The sequence below is a fragment of the Astatotilapia calliptera genome, chromosome 7 (assembly GCF_964374335.1).
Source record: "Astatotilapia calliptera chromosome 7, fAstCal68.1, whole genome shotgun sequence".
Taxonomy (NCBI): Eukaryota; Metazoa; Chordata; class Actinopteri; order Cichliformes; family Cichlidae; genus Astatotilapia; species Astatotilapia calliptera.
The window spans coordinates 67281233-67299239 of record NC_137428.1 but is presented as its reverse complement, the minus strand read 5'-3'; the positions used below and the strand labels follow the sequence as shown (position 1 = coordinate 67299239).

The 18007-nt window shown below is 41.3% G+C and overlaps 1 protein-coding gene across 7 annotated transcripts; it reads left to right on the top strand.

Annotated features, from left to right (window-relative positions):
- Positions 1-906: 906 nt before the first annotated feature.
- LOC113027140 (monocarboxylate transporter 13) lies at positions 907-14296 on the top strand. Of its 7 annotated transcripts, none has more exons than XM_080303961.1 (10): positions 907-1033; positions 2238-2326; positions 2784-2869; positions 7844-7871; positions 8027-8165; positions 9704-9967; positions 10459-10602; positions 10682-11388; positions 11681-11921; positions 13504-14296. In XM_080303961.1, the coding sequence occupies exons 6-10, from the start codon at positions 9772-9774 to the stop codon at positions 13707-13709; spliced, it is 1494 nt and encodes a 497-aa protein (XP_080160087.1). In that variant the 5' UTR covers positions 907-1033; positions 2238-2326; positions 2784-2869; positions 7844-7871; positions 8027-8165; positions 9704-9771; the 3' UTR covers positions 13710-14296. The 7 variants fall into 7 exon arrangements, with proteins under 7 accessions (XP_080160087.1, XP_080160085.1, XP_080160086.1 ...); XM_080303959.1 differs by having other exon boundaries at positions 913-1329; XM_080303960.1 differs by having other exon boundaries at positions 913-1329; positions 8027-8170.
- Positions 14297-18007: the final 3711 nt, after the last annotated feature.

Here is an 18007-nt window from a genome sequence, read left to right as displayed (position 1 = left end):
CAGGTGCTGCTAGGGCGAGACAGACGTCTCTCACAGGCAGGCAAGGTGGTCAAATAGCACAACTTCAGTTTTTTTATTTCTATATGATGAACTCTGCATTATTAAGTGATAAGAACAAGTAATCTGATGTCCTGTAATCATTATGATGCTATAATTTGAGATACAATAAATAAAATAAGTTTTTGTACAAAGTATCGGATCAGTATCGTCGATACCACCCTGAATATTACTTGGTATCAGATCGGAAAGGAAATCAGTGGTATCGCACATCACTACTGAGCAGGGCCACGCTATGAATTCTGGGATAGGTTGAGCCACGAAGTATTCACCCGACCCATCCTTCAAATCTGGGGAAATGAAGGGCGCATTTGTCCGAGTCTTAGCATTTGGACAGTCTTCGTCGTGTCGCTGTAGCGTAACCAGCCTACAAATGCGGGTACAGGAGGATGCGGTTCCTGAATTTGGACACAGCTTCTTCTTCTTCGGGGTTTAACGGCAGCTGGCATCCTTGTACATGCAGTGCTGCCATCTTCTGTTTCAGTCCGTTATTACACTCTTAAATCCTGCTACTTATTCCTGCATGTTTTGGAATCTTACAAAGCTTCAAACGACGCATCGACTATTAAATTAGTCGTCGACGACATCGTGACTAGTCGACTAATGGTGGCAGAACAAGGCTGTTTACCACTGTGCAGCACCCCCTCCTCTTTTAACAAAAGTCCATGAATGTCTGGAAACTAAGGAGACCATGTCACAGAGTCCCAGCATCTTCTGAACTGGTTTTGTTACCAAAGTTACCAGATGTGCCTGCAGACACATATAAACTTGAGTGACATCCCATTCTTAATCCATAGTGTTCAATGTCCCACCCTTTGCAGCTATGACATCTTCAGCTCTTCTGGGAAAGCTTTCCACAAAGTTGAGGAGTCTGTTTAAGGGATTTTTTTTCTTGCAGAAGTGCATTTGTGAGGTCGGACACTGATGCTGGAGGGGGCAGCCTGACTCACAGGCTCTGCTCTAATTCATCTCATAGGTACTCTATCGGGTTACTGCGCCATGCTGGAATTCACTGAGCTCCTGAGATCAATCGCTTCTTTTATAAATGTGTGGAGGTGCTTAGGTGCCTGGTTTTTTCCCCGTTGGCTATGGAAGTGCCTGGAACTTCTGAATTCAATGATTTGTTTAAATAAACCTAATGAACACAACAAAGTGCTGCTAGTCTAGTCTTAACTGCAGGGGAAAGATACTTACTAGCATCACATTGTTTGAGTGTCCCGCTTAACACGACTGAGTCAAGCACAGGAGCCAGAGTCAGGACACCGGTGCAAGGTTTGTGATCCCCCCTTGTGTGAAAATCTTTTTTCACATTTCTATAGATATATATCATCCATGGTATCCACTGCTATTGAGGTTGAGCACACTTAATGGATAACAGGAATAGCTCAGTAGGTAGTGTTTGTTTTGTTCCATATTCATATTCATCTAATTTCATCAACACCACAGGAGATTAACAAAAGAGCCACTTGTTTGCACTCCCAGGTCAAGAACCATTACCATTTTGCATATGTGTTAAGAGATAACATGCTAAGGTTCTAGAAATGGTGGGACAGATTATCTGGTGAACACTGGCGTGTTTGCACTGTCATTGGGGTGGCTGTGGCTCAAGTAAATAGCTCCTTTGCTCCTCCTGTGTACATGTCAATATATCCTTGGACAAGAAGATGAACCCTGAGTTGTCCTTGATGCTTTCATTGGAGTGTGAGTGTGTGAATGTTAGAAAATATGCTTAGGCATGGATAAAACATTATATGAATATATGTGTGATTAGATGAATGAGACTTGCAGTAGGAAGCACTTTGAGTGCCCGGCAGGAGTATTTAGAGTATACTGCATCATTAGCATGCACAGCTCATAGAGCATCTAGCAAAATTGTGTTACTTTGTAATGTTACATTTTGTAACATATTTTCTGTAATAAATTAGTTAGTGGTGCAGTTTCTATGACGGTACAGTCGCAGAGATGATAGAACTCAAAATATTATGCAATTCAAAGCAAATAGTCCATCAAAGAAATAGCATAATGGGAAGCATCATAGCCTACTGAAGCAGTGGGAATGTTCAGTATTCCCCTGTGAAATCGTTATTTAAAAAACAAACACTCCAACACCAGCTGATCCCACTCTTTAAGTCCAAGCTTCCAACTCATTACCTGTAAAGACTCATTCCTTGTGTTTACAGGTAACACAAGTGTGAGCAACCTTGTGCTTGTTAGCAACCTCCTGCTTTAACACATCTTTCACCTGGAGACCAGAGCAAGACACGAGCAGGTGAGGGCGAACCATCCATTTATTTCAGATTCGGTTTGAACTGCTGCAGATTTTTAAATATTTTATGAAGGAATGCTAATGTGTCTCTTTGTACACTAGTATTACTGTGAGCGAGAACTAGCATATATGTCAAGTTGAAATTATGGAGTGTAACAAGGACATAAGCCATTCAAGAGCACAAAATCATTTGAGTCCAATTGAGTCATCTTGTTTAGTCCTGTTTGATCTTCTGCTGGAAACAACAAATTAGGTTTAAAACTACAGGTTACAGAGTACCGAGAGGCAGAGAAAAAATGTAAATGTAATTTTTTTTAATGAAGACATCAGACAATAGCCCACTCGTTCTGTGAGTAACTGTGATCTGATCCCATGCTGCGCAGGGAATGAGACGAGACAAGAGGGAAGAGAAAAAGTAAAAGTTGTTGCTCATTTTCGCTCTGTGTGTCTGTTAATTTAGTTCCTGCAATATTTCAAACTGGTCATCTGTGGCAAAATCCTGAAAATTCCAGTGATTTGGCTTCGTTTTTCTGAAGAATGATAGTGGTAAGTGCTAGACTCGCCAACAAAGACTTCCTGTGACTAGTTTATGCCTGCCTGTTAAATCCTTTCAATGTGAAGCAACGGGAGTAGGGAATGTTCGGTTTGTGCTGGCAGAAGCTTAATCTGTAACACTGTTACTAATGCATTACATTATTTGGTGTTTGTGATGGAACCTTTTTTGTTAAAAAATGCAACTCTTTGCCAAACTAATGCAAGAATGTGGCATCTCCCAGGGCGTGCAGCACAAAGGCTGTGAACCACAAATGTATTGTTTTTATTACTGAAATGTTTATTAATGAGGTTTACAGGTTACTTTGAGCTCTTTATCAAACCAAACACTGCTGATTATTTTTAATGTAAAAAAAAGGGCGGCGGGGGGTGGGGGGCAGTAGAATAGAAGACTAGAAGACCTGAGTTCGGTTGGCTTGTTCTTCCTCCTGTCATCATCAAAAACACTGCCATCTGGGCAGGCCCACACACACCTGTGCTTTCTGGGAGTTTGCCACGGAGAGGCAAGCAAAGACTGAAGCATTCAAGCAAAGGTGGAGAGCTAGGACAGAAGGGTGATGCAAGGAGAGACTGTCCTTCAGGTAGACTACAACTTTTACTCTCTTCAGCCCATTTACATGGTTGGACAAATACATAAAAAGGATACAGAGAGTGATTTTGGAGCAGAAACATAGATGGAAGTGAGTGAGAGAGGCAATACTTCTTTTCTGTGTTCTACCAACTTTTCTCCATATAAAGCTAACTCCTACACCAAACCTGTGTTATCCCCAAGGGGTTCATATTCCTCCACATATGGACTGAACATTGTAATTCCTGTGGACGCCCGTACAAAGCAGCCTTGGGGCAGCATCGATGCACCTGTTCATGTGGCATGAATTAACCGACATCTACATCAAAAGGGTCAAATCTATACCCCCCAGGGCATGTTTTGGCTGAGTTTGCGTGTATCTGCAGAATTTCTGACAAGGCTGTCAGCCACTCTCCAGAGGAAGCCCCTTCCAATCCCCCCCTCTCTTCTTCACTCACTAGAATAATTCACACTCAGCTATAAACAAAACCGACTGCCAAACATTCTTGGGGGCTGAGTGTGTGGAGAAGATTGAAAGGATATCTGCAAGTTTTTGAGGTGTGTGAATGTGGGGTGTGTGCTGCAGTGTGTGTGGGTTGGTGCGAGTGATTGTGTGATATGGTTTTTAAGCAGGCTTGAATCCTAAATGATCATTGACTAAACTGTTTTGTGAAGGAGAAGGAGACGAAAGAGTGGGGAAGGTGCCAAGGGCCAGTTTTACAGAACACGACCAGCCTAAAAATGAGCTCCAAAGACATCTTTCAACTCTCACTGGCTTGGGAACCTTTAGTGCAGAGTTCACAAACTCATTGGTCTTTAATTAAAACATCAGAGGCTAATCAAAACGATGCCCTGTTGCATATATGAATTTATAATGAACTGAAACATATTATCCACTTTTTCTTTAGCTACAAGGACATTTGGAAACTGGGAAGATAAAAAATACCCAAAAGATTTAAATCGCTCTTGCAATCCTTGATGTGGTGTGTGTGTGTGTGCGTGTGCCAAGCCTCCAGTAGGATCTGAGTTAAGATTTGTCTTTCATTGCAGACAAACAGACTGATCGGTTGAAGTTGATTTGCTGGACATTTGGCTGCACTGCTAATCAGAGAGCAGGAATGAGGTCCAGTGGTCTGATGCCAGCAGATTCTTTTCCTGTATGATTACAATCTCTTTGTTCTTTTCCAATGACCTTGGCTCATCACACAATCGAATGTCTGATTGCATCACACATAGCCCCCGACTGCCTTGTTAGCTTTCATGGCCATTACTGCGGTGCATGTGTGAGTGGCTGTTGGACGCAGTTGGTGTGCATCGGGGAAGTTCTGTCTTGTCTAATACTCTCATTGCTGTGTGTTGGTGACATGCACAAATGTTAAAAATGCAAATTTACGTTCACACAGCTAGTGTGAGGCAGTATTGATTTAGCTGGGTGGCAATTTGCTGCTAATGACACAAAGAGACAGACAACCATTCACAGTCACAGTCACACCTGTGGGCAATTTAGAATCCCCAGATAATCTAACCCCACAAACTGCATGTCTGTAGACTATGGGAGGAAGACGTACCCAGAGAGAACTCGTGCAAACCTCATATAGAAAGGTCTCGGCCAGATGGCAGATTCAAACCCAGGACCTCCTGGATGTAAGCCACAGTGCTAACCACTGTGGCTCTGCTACCCATTTACCAAACTGTTGATTTAATTACTTCCAATGGTCCTGCAAGCAAGCGCGAATGTGAGTGTAAATTATGTCTGTGTACTGGCCCTGTGGAGGACTGCCTAACTGTTTGGACTGTGCCACAATGATGGCCACAACCAGAAGATGGGTAAATATATGGATGGATGGTGCAATACAAATCTTTTAACTGAGGCTAGTGTGGCTAAAAATAGTGCACACTGAGGAAGTGTGTAACTAAAACACCTGTTGCATTAGAAGAGTGAGAGGAAGCTGGCTGTCATGTAACTTCTATGGGCTTCTTTCAAAGCGGTGTTCTGCATTTCACTTTTGTTGCATCACCATCATGACTGGAAATGAAGAAAAAAGAAACAACAGTAAAGCTTTAGTCAGCATTTCAGTTAGCCGTGCGTGCAGCAGAATGAATGCAACGCTGGCCATGAAGTATGCTACAAATTTTCCCTGTAGCATTGTGCTTTTAAAAAACGTAACATGGCTCTGGATTCCCTCATAGGCACAAAGATCTGAGACTGTGTGTGAAAAACAGAAAGTTGACTTGTTTGGTGACGTGTGGGGGCAGCCTGTGCAGACAAACACGTCTCTGCTGCAATAACAATAACAGACATGAAGCCAGATACAGTGAAGACAGGCATCAGAGTCCACCCTCCACTGAACAGCACAGTTAATAACACCACCCTGTGCACTGTGTCAGGCTTCAGCAGCACATATTCATTATTCAGGTCTCCATCTCCATCTATACCACTATCCCACCTTCCCCAGCATAGATTTGTAATTCATCACCCATTCTTATAAATCTTTAATTGTTTTAAAGCACTCGTTGGTACGTGTATGTCTGTGTTCTGGGCATTACAAGCAAGCTTTCGCATGAACGTACAATTACTAAAGATACTCTAAAATAGACTGGGATAATTCTTCTGCTGATGTTACATAACAGGAATACATCCAGGAGAGGTAGACTGGTCTAAATTATTACCTGGGTGTTGGACAGATGCAGAGAAAGAAGATTGATTCTTTTATTCCATCCCCCACCGTTTCTGTCTCGCTAAGCTCTAACACCTAAACAGCACTGCCACGCAGTGACCTTCACCACAACACAGGAAAGCTATCTGAAATTTGAATTTACTGAAACAAAGAGTGCGAGTCATCCCCAAATCACATTTATGGATATTATTTTTGAAAATATCAAATTCAACATAGGCTAAGAGTACACAGAGTATATATACTTTTACCACTGACAGAAGATTTAATGTGATCGATGAAGCAGGAAGGATCATTTGCTTCCCTATTAAAGGAAGACTTCTCTCTTTGCTGCCGTCTGCTGACTCACAAGCCCACATAAACTTGGCCCAAACAATGTGCACTTGGCTTTGTAAAGATCCACACTAACAATCTGGCACACCACAAACATTGGTACCGTGCCTCTTTAGTGAACTGTAAAGCTCATAAAAGAGACAGTTCATGAGCAGAATTAATAGTTTGCCAAAGTTTATTGGCAGGTTGTACCACTGAGAGGTGGTTAAAGGAGGTTTACGAGGGGTTTGTCCCAGGTGGTTGTGGGATAATGATGTCACATTTGCATGTCCTTATTTTACCTTTGCTAATGAATATGTCCGTGGTACACAGGAATGGAGCAGATGAATCCAAATCCATCTGATTCAAACACATTCAAGCTAATATATTATTTATTATGTTATTTTAAAAATAGCACCCGACTAAAAAGGACACCTCATGAATCAAAACTCAGTTTGCTAATTTAAGTATTTTCATTTGAAATAAAAAAAATATATTTATCTTTAGTTTTTCCCTTGAAGGAATCCATTACTAATCATGGGATGACCTTTTTGACGGGATCATATCTTTTTACTTTTACATGGTATAAACAAGTGTTGCTTTGAGCAAGCGTGCACTCCGGGCACCTTTTAACCAACCTTGCCATTTTCTCTTTGGTATATGACGCATTGATCAGAGGAGTCGTGTTGACTGTCTGCAAGGCAGCAACAGAGCAAACATATCACTTGTGAAAGGACTTGCTGAGCTCTCAGCTGTGTTTTGACGTGCCCGGCGCAGAATACAGTCTCAGTTGTCTGAGCTTGTAGCTTTATCTGCATGTGTGGGTGGTTATCATGGACCACATTAATATGATCTGTCTTTATTTGTCTATTTTTTTTTTACAGATTTCATTATGTTGCGGTCAGAATGTACATGTATTTGAGGGGTGTTGAAACACACAACATCTTCCCTATTGAAAGATACTGCTCTATTAAAAGTAGCACGCAAGGCAAAATCGTGGTTTTAAAAAACCCAGGATGTTACAAACAAGTGTCAGATTTGGGGATTTGATTGAGAAGCAAATGAGAACATGCGTTTGAACGTATCGTAGTGATTTGTTAACTGCATGATGGACGCGTCACACTCGTGGTCAGAAAGTTCTGAGTAAACTGAAGTAGCTAAGTTCTCTAATATGAAGCTCTTAACTGATTTACTGATACATTGTTTCCACCTTTGATTGTTGTTAGTTAGTCATTGATATTAAATGTTACAGAGAAACGCATGATTGTGTTTATGGTGTTACTCCCCACACACACACACACACACACACACACACACACACACACACACACACACACACACACACCAAACAGCTGATAAGACAAGTTTAATAAAACTTTGCCCTGCATGTGTCTTTGTTTTCAACATGTCCAGGAACCGTGAGGTACAAAGGTCTATCCAGGTTAGCTGTTCACATGTTGCTCTTAACCTTTTACATCATATTTAATCCTCTGCTGTATTTTATTCCCTATCTCCTTGATTCCTTTACTTAACCCCTTTTCTTACACTTATTGTCCATGCTTGACTTTTGCACCTTTTAACCTCTAACACGAGAAGACGAGCTGCATCTTTTCCTGTGTGAGTAACACCACTACAACCTCAGCATGTGACAAGCCGCTTATGCTTAACAAATCCCACCAAGCTTGGACGGCTGCCCCACAGGAGGAACATCATGGCTTCATACTGACCAAGAAAAGTAAGGTAGCAATATTATTTTACATGGATCACATGTAAAATCTAATGCTTTGAATTACACTTTCATTCATCTCATCTTATAATGTTGTTGAGCTGTTGGGGTCATGATCTGGATTTAGGTTCAGACCTCTTTCATTCAAATCCCACAGAAGGTGAATAATCTCCATAATTGAAATGCATGAAAATCCTCTGTTCTCTATGCACTCTGTGCAGTTTCATTATCGGTTTTTGTGTTATGTATGTTTCATCAGCAGAAAAGGGAACTGAGCTAAATCCTATCATGTGTGATAAATTGTGCTCTGACTGTCGTCCAAAGAGACCAAGAGACAAATAACTAACAATAGACGCACTTTACTGTTGTCCTTTTTGGACAGACGCAGAGAAAGATGAAAAATGTCCTTTTTCAGACTAAACGCTGGTTGGAATAAAGAGGTGTTGAATGTCTCGATTTATGACAAATGTTTCATGTTTAGTTGATTCAGCAGGCAGAGTGAGTATGGCTTATTGAAATGAAATGCTGCTTAGACAAAGACTAATCCAGCCCTCGAGATTTTAGTCTTGTGGACACACGTGGTGGTCAGTTTGAGGCAGACATCAAAGGAAGTAAATGGACTGTATGTACTGTCTCATGACCAAAGTTACATTGTCAGTGTTATCCAACTGCACCACACAAGTCATCGTTATCATCGGTCAGTATTGCTTGGTGGGAATTACAGCTGGAACTAAACTCTTAACCTAGGAATCAACATTCGCTCAGTGAGTGTTTATGTGAGGGAAAAACTAATAGAATCAAAAACCTCGTATTGACTTCCACAAGATTTTGCATCCTATCTGGATTTTCTCCATTACACCTGGAAATGAAACTTTATGTGGGATCCCAGTTCATCATAAAAGCTTCTCTGAGTTTTTGTCAGCGCTCTGTACACGAGCCAGGTACATATTACTCAAATATATCCACCCATATATTTTCTTAACCACTTATCAAACTGATGACAGCAGGGGAACTTGAGTCTAAGGGTGGATGCCTGGTTGTACTGTTACACTTTCGAAGTACAGTGCTCTGTGCGAGGTTGCTGAAGTTGCTCTGTTTTTAGGGACTAAATGGTTATTGGAGACAGAATCGCAGCTCTGGCTCTCAGACATACCTGGGCTGGTCTTGTTGTTGCATGCATTAGTAATTCTGTTCACTGACATCATGATGTACATTTTCATATATTAAGTACAGCAGTTGGGTACTGTACTTAGAAGGTAACTTTTTCACTTAGTACTGACAAATTTTAGCCAGAGGTATCCAGATACGTCTTTGTGTTTAATGTATTCGTGTCCAAAATATGTTGATTTGCATCTGAAATTAAACAAGAACATCATTCAGATTTAGTAGCTGTTCTGAATATCTTCAGTGCAGAGACACCAGCCAATATCTGTTTACAAATTAAAGTCTCTTATGGAAATTAATATCTTGCTTAACAATTTGACATCAAATGTAAAAGCACCCAAAAAAATAAATAAATAATAACATACTTGTTTTTCTCCCTGTAGATATTTGACTGTTTAAGGAGCCAGCGCAAGTGAACTCTGCATCGAGAGCTCAGAGGAGAAGGATAACCATGGCGGCAGCTGCAGCCCCCGACGGGGGCTACGCCTGGTTCATCCTGCTCTCCTGCTTTCTAGTTTTTGGTCTGACCTTTGGGGTCATTAAAGCATTTGGTGTATTCTACGTTGAGATACATCGATACTTTGAAACCACAGCAACAGGTACATCGTGGATCACCTCTATTGCGGTGGCTACCATTCACATTGTAGGTAACTATCAGCAAGTTTTTAATCTTAAGCATGTCTGTATTTAATACAAGCGTATGGAAGCGAGTGTGGTGAGAGTAGACATCGGAGCATCCCGACACATTTTCCTATTTTGACAGTATTATCTCGATGCGTTTACCCTTTAAATGCCCTCCACTTTTTAAGTTGTGGCCACCAGGTGTCGCACTTCTACAATTTAAAAAATGGTTAAACATTTGACACCCGGTTCTTTTCATGCTGAATGAATTCTACTGCATTAATCACAAAACTACCAGGAGAGTACTCAAAATAATAAGATGTAATTTTGAACCCAACTGTTAGGATAGTTTGGTTATATAAATTATATAGCTGGACAATAAAGGACACTCTTAAGTCGACGATTAAAATTCTAAGCAAGTTACAGAACAGATTAAAAAGCATCTGTTATACTATGAAGTGTGTAAATGTTGTTATGGAATCAGTTATATGAGTATGTCCTATGTGTCCATTTGCAGCTCCAGTGGCATCTGCACTCAGCGCACGATTCAGCCATCGTGCTGTAGTGATAACGGGGGGTCTGATGTGCAGCTTAGGAGTTGTATTTGGGGCTTTTGCCAATAACCTCACTGAACTCTACTTAACAGTAGGGTTTCTAAATGGTAAGTGATACAATGCACACAAAACCAACCGAAAACACAACACAGAAAATATCATATTTGCTGTTTTTCTTTGCTACAGGATTTGGCTACGCTTTAACGTGGACGCCCACAGTGACCATGCTGGGCTATTACTTTGAGAAGAGGCGCCCGGTGGCAAATGCCTTATCCAGCTCAGGAGAATGCATTTTTACCTTTGTCCTCACCCCTTTATTTCAGCTGCTGATTGACAGCTTCTCTTGGAGAGGTGCTCTGCTGATCTTAGGGGGTCTGCAGCTTAACCTGTGCGTAAGTGGGATGTTGTTGAGGCCCCTGAAAGCCACCAAAGATCCTACTAATGGCAGTGAGATAAAAGCTGCAGAAGAAAGCTTGGAAATCAGATCAGTCTCTAAAGAGGACTTGGATGAGGTCAAGTCCAGCTGCCATGTAGGGAAAGAGCTGGAGGATGCTGATGAGTGGAGAGTGGAACTATGTTTTGAAGATCCCAGTGACAAACATGATATGACTGAAGAATCAACCAGCAGAACTAAGTGGACTGAACTAAAGAACAAAATTCTTCTGTATGTAGATTATACCCTCATTACAAATGCTCAGTTCATGGTCTACTCTATGTTTGGGGTGTTTGCTGCTCTGGGTTTCTTTGCCCCAGCTCTGTTCCTGGTTCCCTATGCCCACAGTAAAGGGATCGAGGAGTACCAGGCAGCTGCTCTTATGTCCATCTCTGCAGTGCTGGACCTCTTTGGAAGAGTGTTTTTTGGCTGGGTGGCAAACCTGAGACTGACAGAGACGGTGCGTTCAATGTAATAATGAACCAGACCTAGAACCATACTTTGAAAATCACATGATAGCAAAGTGCTTCTTATTAACAGTATTACAGATCAAACAGATATGCCTGTTGAGCAAGAAATATTGTAGGTGATGGGTGAAACAATAAGTAAATCATTACAACTTAATATCTACGGAAAGGTAAATAATGCATCGATACTTGGGATGTTCCCGGCGACTCATTGAGAAAAAAAATGTAACTAGCCCTCTAGTCTGAAACTAAGAAACACTCTAATGCACTGTTTCCCATTTCCAGGTGCAGCAGCTGACGGCTACAGTGATTCTGCTGGGTACAGTGTTACTGCTATGCCCGTTGGCTACCTCGTTTTCAGAGCTGGTTGCTTTTAGTGCAGTTTACGGGCTGGTGTATGGTGCAACGGTTGCCATTCACATCACTGTGCTGGCTGAGGTTGTGGGCATCCAGAGGCTCGGAAGTGCACTGGGGTTCTTCATGCTTATACGCAGCAGCGGAGGCCTGCTTGGACCACCTATTGCTGGTGAGTTTTTATAGTGAACACTAAAAACAACAGACATGTTAAACCTTCTGTGAATATCACAAAAGAAACGGATTTTTAACTTTATGTTGTTGCTGTGAAACTCATCCATTTAGGTGTTGTGACTGCAAACTAAAAGGTATAATTATTGAATTGTTGATTTATATTAACATTTCTATTTGCAAAGCTTTAGAAACATTTCAAGGTCGCAGTGTCCCCTCACATTATCCAATACATAAAGTCTTACACAGTGGTTGTGCTTATGCATTTTTCTACGATGTAACTGCAGCGCACTGAAGCTCAGTGGAATCAAATGAGATTTTGATACCTTGCTTACATTCAGTACTGCTTTACAATTAATAATGGATTTCATCAAATGTCCATCTGACAGAATCCTTGTTATTCTATTTACACTTTCTTTTGTATTTAGAGGGCAAGTGGGTAAAAATCACATTATGATGCTACTTTATGTTTATTTTACAGCTGATCGCTTCCAAATATGTCTTTTTCTTGTTAAAGAGAGGCTCTTTCCCACTGATTTTTCCTTCTGTTACACTGCATTGCAACAGCAGCTGCAGTAACTATGCATGCAAAGCAGAAAAAAAGAGCAAAGAGATGACAAATGGCAAATAGACGCCTAACTGGAAGTGCATGTGTCCTTTTTTCAGCTATTTCATCTCACCACCTTGCCAAGATATATTTAAACGAGTTGCAAATATGCCATCATACATCTCCAGTAATCTGTCTGCGAATTTAATTAAAAAGGCATTTCTTGAACTAAATTACAGTAAAATGTTTTTCTGCTCCTCTCCTCTCTCTGTGCAAACCAACACATACCATGAGCCCCGCCTCCCAAATCAGCGAGGATTTAACCTGATTATGGAGGTTGTGACTCACATTCACACACAACACTAAAGAAAAGCAGTTAATAGAGATTAGAAAACATCCGGTGTGATTTGGCATGCAGACAGACAGATACGCTGCCTTTGGTGGAAGATTTATGGTTATTTGATTTTTCTTTAAACAAAAGAAAATGTTGCATAGAAAAATATCAACAAATACTTTTCAGTCCTCCCCCAGTTTCTTACTTTCCTGCTGACATTTAAAGAATCTTTTTATTTATTTAACTCCCTAAAAATCTCTTAATTTGGATAAAAGTGACACCCCCCACATTTAAATGTTGAATTAAAGAACACGCTCAAGGCTGAAACTGACCTCAAATATAGTTAAATGCTCATTGAAGTGAAGTAGATGCAAATATAGCCAGTGGTGTCCTATTTTTAACTTAACATGGTTCCTCTGACACAGAGGCTATTTCTAACTACTTCTACTACTTTGATGACCGGAGACTTGATGGATTTTGAGGATGCATCAAAGATTCTATTTATGTTTCCTTCATGTGCGTCGCTGGCTTCATTGCCTTAGGATGAACCTAATGTTAGTGCAATCCAATTTCTGCCTCAGTCTTTTGCTTGTTCATGAACAATAACATAGCTTAAACATTGTTGTGTTTGTTGGTTTTTTGACAGCGCAGGTGAATTCCAGTGATGAATAGATGTTGTCCCACTTCTACTTTTCCTTTTAGGATTCTTCATTGACAAGATGAGTGATTATGGGACAGGTTTCCTCATGGCAGGGGTGTCTCTCATTGTCTCTGCCTTGTTCCTGCTCCTCCTCCACATAACGAACCGAAGAGGTCAGGGCACAGCTAACAAGAGCCAGAGTACACACAAGGACAACAAAGGACAAAGTCTAGGAGGGGAAGAAAAAGAGGAGCAGGACATGACATGATATTCTGCAGTTGGTGAGTTTAAAATGGTGACTGAGCCAAAGATTGCCATCAAAAAAGGAAAAAGAAGAAAGCAAGGACTGGCAAGTTAAACGTCAAAAACTGTCACCCTGCCATATGTTGCTTTTACGTACACAAACGTCACACAAAATTTCCACTGGAAATAAAGAAATTGTCATTTTGTCATTTTGATATAAACACTTCGCAACCCTCTGTTTACTTTTCACAAAGCACAATTTTACAAAGCGATCTGTCTCGTTTTTGTTATTTTCAGTGTTAGCAGTGTCAGTCCTGCAGGCGTGTTTGCAGTCAGTGGATAGGAACAAATGTATTGGGGTTTTTTAAAGATGCATTTGAGATTAATTTCAAGAAAGAGCAAGTAGAAACACATGAAAGGGCTAACCGTTTTTAACTGAATGCTCAATGCTTTTTGTACCAATAGACTGACGAGCATTTTGTACGCTCCCCGAAGCACTGGTAGAAAACACTGGGCTGACTCATCTGCACAAAGCTGTAGTAATGATAAGATTTGACCTGACCGTTCACAAGGTCATTCTCATATGTTAATAAATACAACTTTGTTACTGAACGTCTTTAATCCTTGTATGGATGATGTGTCTGCATGGACGAGTGCGGAGCCGCTACTTTTAAAATGCAACTATGGCTCCCTCCAGTGACAAGATACTGCTATTGCATTTGCAGCCTTCCTAACTGCAGCACTGAGCTGAAAATGCTGATACATACAGATCACAGAGAGGATTACAGACTATTGGGGGGGAAAAAATTAGTTGCAGTTAGTTGTATGAAATCCTAAACTGTGTGAAGCATCCTCTCCTTTACTTTCAGGCCCCTTGTAAACAGCCCAGACGTTATCTGAACTATTCAAAGCTTCAACATTGGAGTTTGAAACCCACCGGGATTTTTTCCTGTCCTATGCTGTACAATTTTTGGTACATGCAAACCCTGCAGTAATGCAAACACACAGTAACGAGTGTAAATAAATACATCCCTCTTCATAAACCTGTAATAACGAGATCCAAAGTGAGGTTTACAAGCAGTGGCCCACACTGGAATGCCCCCACACTAAGAGGCACAAGATATGCAGACTCACACAGGCCAACACACACAGCAAAGGCAAAAGGCTACAGAAATGAAAACTCGCCACAACAAGAGAGCTGCTCTCAGAATACCACAAAGCTTTGATCTACCAGACAGGAACAAAGACCTAATCCATGTTTCATAGGAGCTCTACATGAAAACCAAACACACACATTCATTCACACACACTCGCAGGCACACAGTACGCCGTGGTTGAGTGCCAAGAGACGGATGCGACTACCTATCGTCAGGAAACGGTTATTGTTTTCTGAACTGAACAAATGTGCATTTTCAGACCAGTAAAATCAGAAACTAGGGCGGGTTATGCAGTTTTCATTTTCAGTGTAAGGACTGGTTTATTGAACCAGTGATTTGCAGACCATATGAGAGCCATGCAGTTACACGTTGTTCCAAATTTTCACCAGCTCATCGTTGTGGCTGTGAAAACCTCATTCTGTCCCCCGTCCTATTTTGACACTTGTGCACGGAGCACAACAGACAAAAGTCCTTCCAATGTCCGTCAGAGCCCAGCAGAAAGTTTCTCTCGCTCTGCTGGCATCCGCCCACAGGCTGCCTCATTTTTACAACCAAGCAAAAACAACAAAGCAAAAGCCTGTGACAGTGATACTGTGAAAGAAATGTTTTTCTGCAGGATTATCTCTACGTAGTTTGAATAATTCGAGTTTACCAGTGTGGATGATTTGAGCTTCGTGATCAGCTTTTGGAATATAAATGATGTTTAGTCAATACCGAGGACCCACAGTGTACCAAGAGAAGAACATGACCCAGCAGCATGTTGGTAATTTGACTATGATTTGCAATCAGACATCTTATCCAGATAAAATATCCAGACTTATTCATTACATGAGATAGGATATTAGTTACAGAGGTCATATAGACTTTGCAGCTTCTTCAGAACTATGGACCAGATGTGGTGTAAAGTGCACTGCAACCTAATAAGTCGACTTTTACATTTAAACAATTCAGTCACAATAAATACGGTGTTTTCTTCATGTATATGAGGGAAAGACCTCGTCGGTGGGATGTGTGTAAAAAGAGAAAGAGAGAGTGTGCGAGGCGGAGAGCAGTGACCTGAGGCAGCCTAAATCTGACCCTTTCAGCATCATCTCCTATAAAGACGGAAGCACACGAAGAGCTTTGAAGTCTAACATGAGTTACTGAAGCACCTCCTGGACACTTTGACCCCACAGTAGAACGTCTGAGCTGTGAGTTGCTATAGAAACTGAATGAGTTTCTTTCTTCTTCTTTTTCGACCTGTAGGTCACGGTGAGGAATTCTGCACAGCTATCCGAGTTCAAAGTTTTTAGTTGCAGGATGAGAAGAGCTGTGAGGCAAGAGGGAGGGAAAAAAGACAACTGTATCTGAGAGATGAGAAACTAATTTGGACAAAAAGAGAAACTTAAAACTAAGGTGGAGCACATGAGGTAGAGCAGTAGGCAATCAACCATAAATAAACGACAAGAGGAAGCAGAAAGACAGAAAAGAACCAATTACTGTATGCCGGGGGAAGCTCTCAGAGTGAGCTCACACATCAGACTTTTTGCAGGTTGGAGCTGTTAGAGCAGGGGTGCCCAATCCCGGTCCTCGAGAGCTACCGTCCTGCAGCTTTTAGATGCATCCCTACTCCAACACAGCTGAATCAAATGGCCTGATAACAAGCCATTCATTTGATTCAGCTGTGTTGGAGTAGGGATGCATCTAAAAGCTGCAGGATAGTAGCTCTCGAGGACCGGGATTGGGCACCCCTGTGTTAGAGGATACAGTATCGTGATATTTTAGTGAACAGAAGGAAATCGAGCAGAATCACATCAGTGAGAAAGTCGTCCTGATAATGAGAAATTAATGAAACAGCTAAAAAGGGTTTAGATTAATTAAGATTTATAGCAAACAGAAGCTCACAGTGTGCACAGAAATCATTACTAAAACATATCAAAGCTGTACACATGAGCAGATTTTTGATTTTAGTTGATTTGAGATGTCACAAGATATCTGTAGTACTTTCAGGGGAATGTTCTAGACTACAACAGACTTAAAAAACCAAACACACAGCCTAGAAGTTTGAATAACGAACACACGTGAATTTGGAGTTTGTTTGACGCGCTCCCTGCCTTGAATAAACGTTCAGTTTGCAGGCGATTAAATCTTTTGTAAATAAAAACAGCCTTTTTCTGATTTTAAGGTTACTGACAGTACTGAAGGGGAGTAACTGTTTGGGCGTCATGAATGCCTTTTTGTCTGTCATCTATCACAAACCCTTCCTCTCCTTTTATCTGCAGCTCTTCCGCCCCGCACCCTCTTTTTATCTTTCCACCTTGATCTTCTTCCTGCGCTAACCCACAGTATTAAACAGCTGCCATGCTTTAAATCATCAGTGTGTTGCTGTATCTCTAACACTCTTAAATAGTAAACCTTTAAGTGCCATACAAAGGAAGCAAGATTTTATTTATAACATGCACCGACCCGATACTTCATCAAAATGCTAATACTGGGTTAGACCCGCTTTTGCATTCAGAACTACTCTAATTCCTCATGGCGTGGATTCAACAAGGTGCTGGAAACATTCCTGACTCTGTGGTCCATACTGACATGGCAGGTTCACACAGCTGCTGCAGATTTGTTGGCTGCACATCCATGATGTAAGCTCAGCTCATTTCAGTTTTATTTATCTGGTGCCAAATCTCAACACTCACTTTATATTGTAAGTTAAAGACAATAACGGAGCGAAAACCCCAATAACCAAACCACCTGTGAGCATGCATTCAGTGACACTAGCAGGGAAGAACTCCCGGCAGAAGCAGGCTCAGTGAGGCCATCTCCAACGACCGGTTAGGGATGACGGGAGGAAGACGGGGAGTTTATGAATAACTAATGATTACATGCACACTGAGTGTGAAAAGAGGTGAAGGGAGAAGCAGAGAAAGGTGACTGCTCTCCCATTCTTCCATTAAACACCCTATAAACCACATGTAAACCAGCAGTCTGAGAGCAAAGTGCTCCATCGTGGTGATATGCTGCTATGAGGTCCTTAAGATAAGATATGGCCTGACTGAGATATAAAGATAAGCAAGTATCTGTGCCTTTGACTGTTTGTTAATGTTAATGCTCCCTTTAACGAGTGGCATCATGTGGACTTGGACAAAGAGCTACGATATACCTGGGAGCTCATGTTTTTTCTACCATG

Excerpts from the sequence above, each read along its gene's own strand:
- LOC113027140 (XM_080303961.1), top strand. The coding sequence starts at position 9,772 with ATGGCGGCAGCTGCAGCCCCCGACGGGGGCTACGCCTGGTTCATCCTG. Across the intron at positions 10,603-10,681 it reads AACAGTAGGGTTTCTAAATG|GATTTGGCTACGCTTTAACG; the intron begins GTAAGTGATACA and ends TCTTTGCTACAG. Across the intron at positions 11,389-11,680 it reads ACCTGAGACTGACAGAGACG|GTGCAGCAGCTGACGGCTAC; the intron begins GTGCGTTCAATG and ends TCCCATTTCCAG.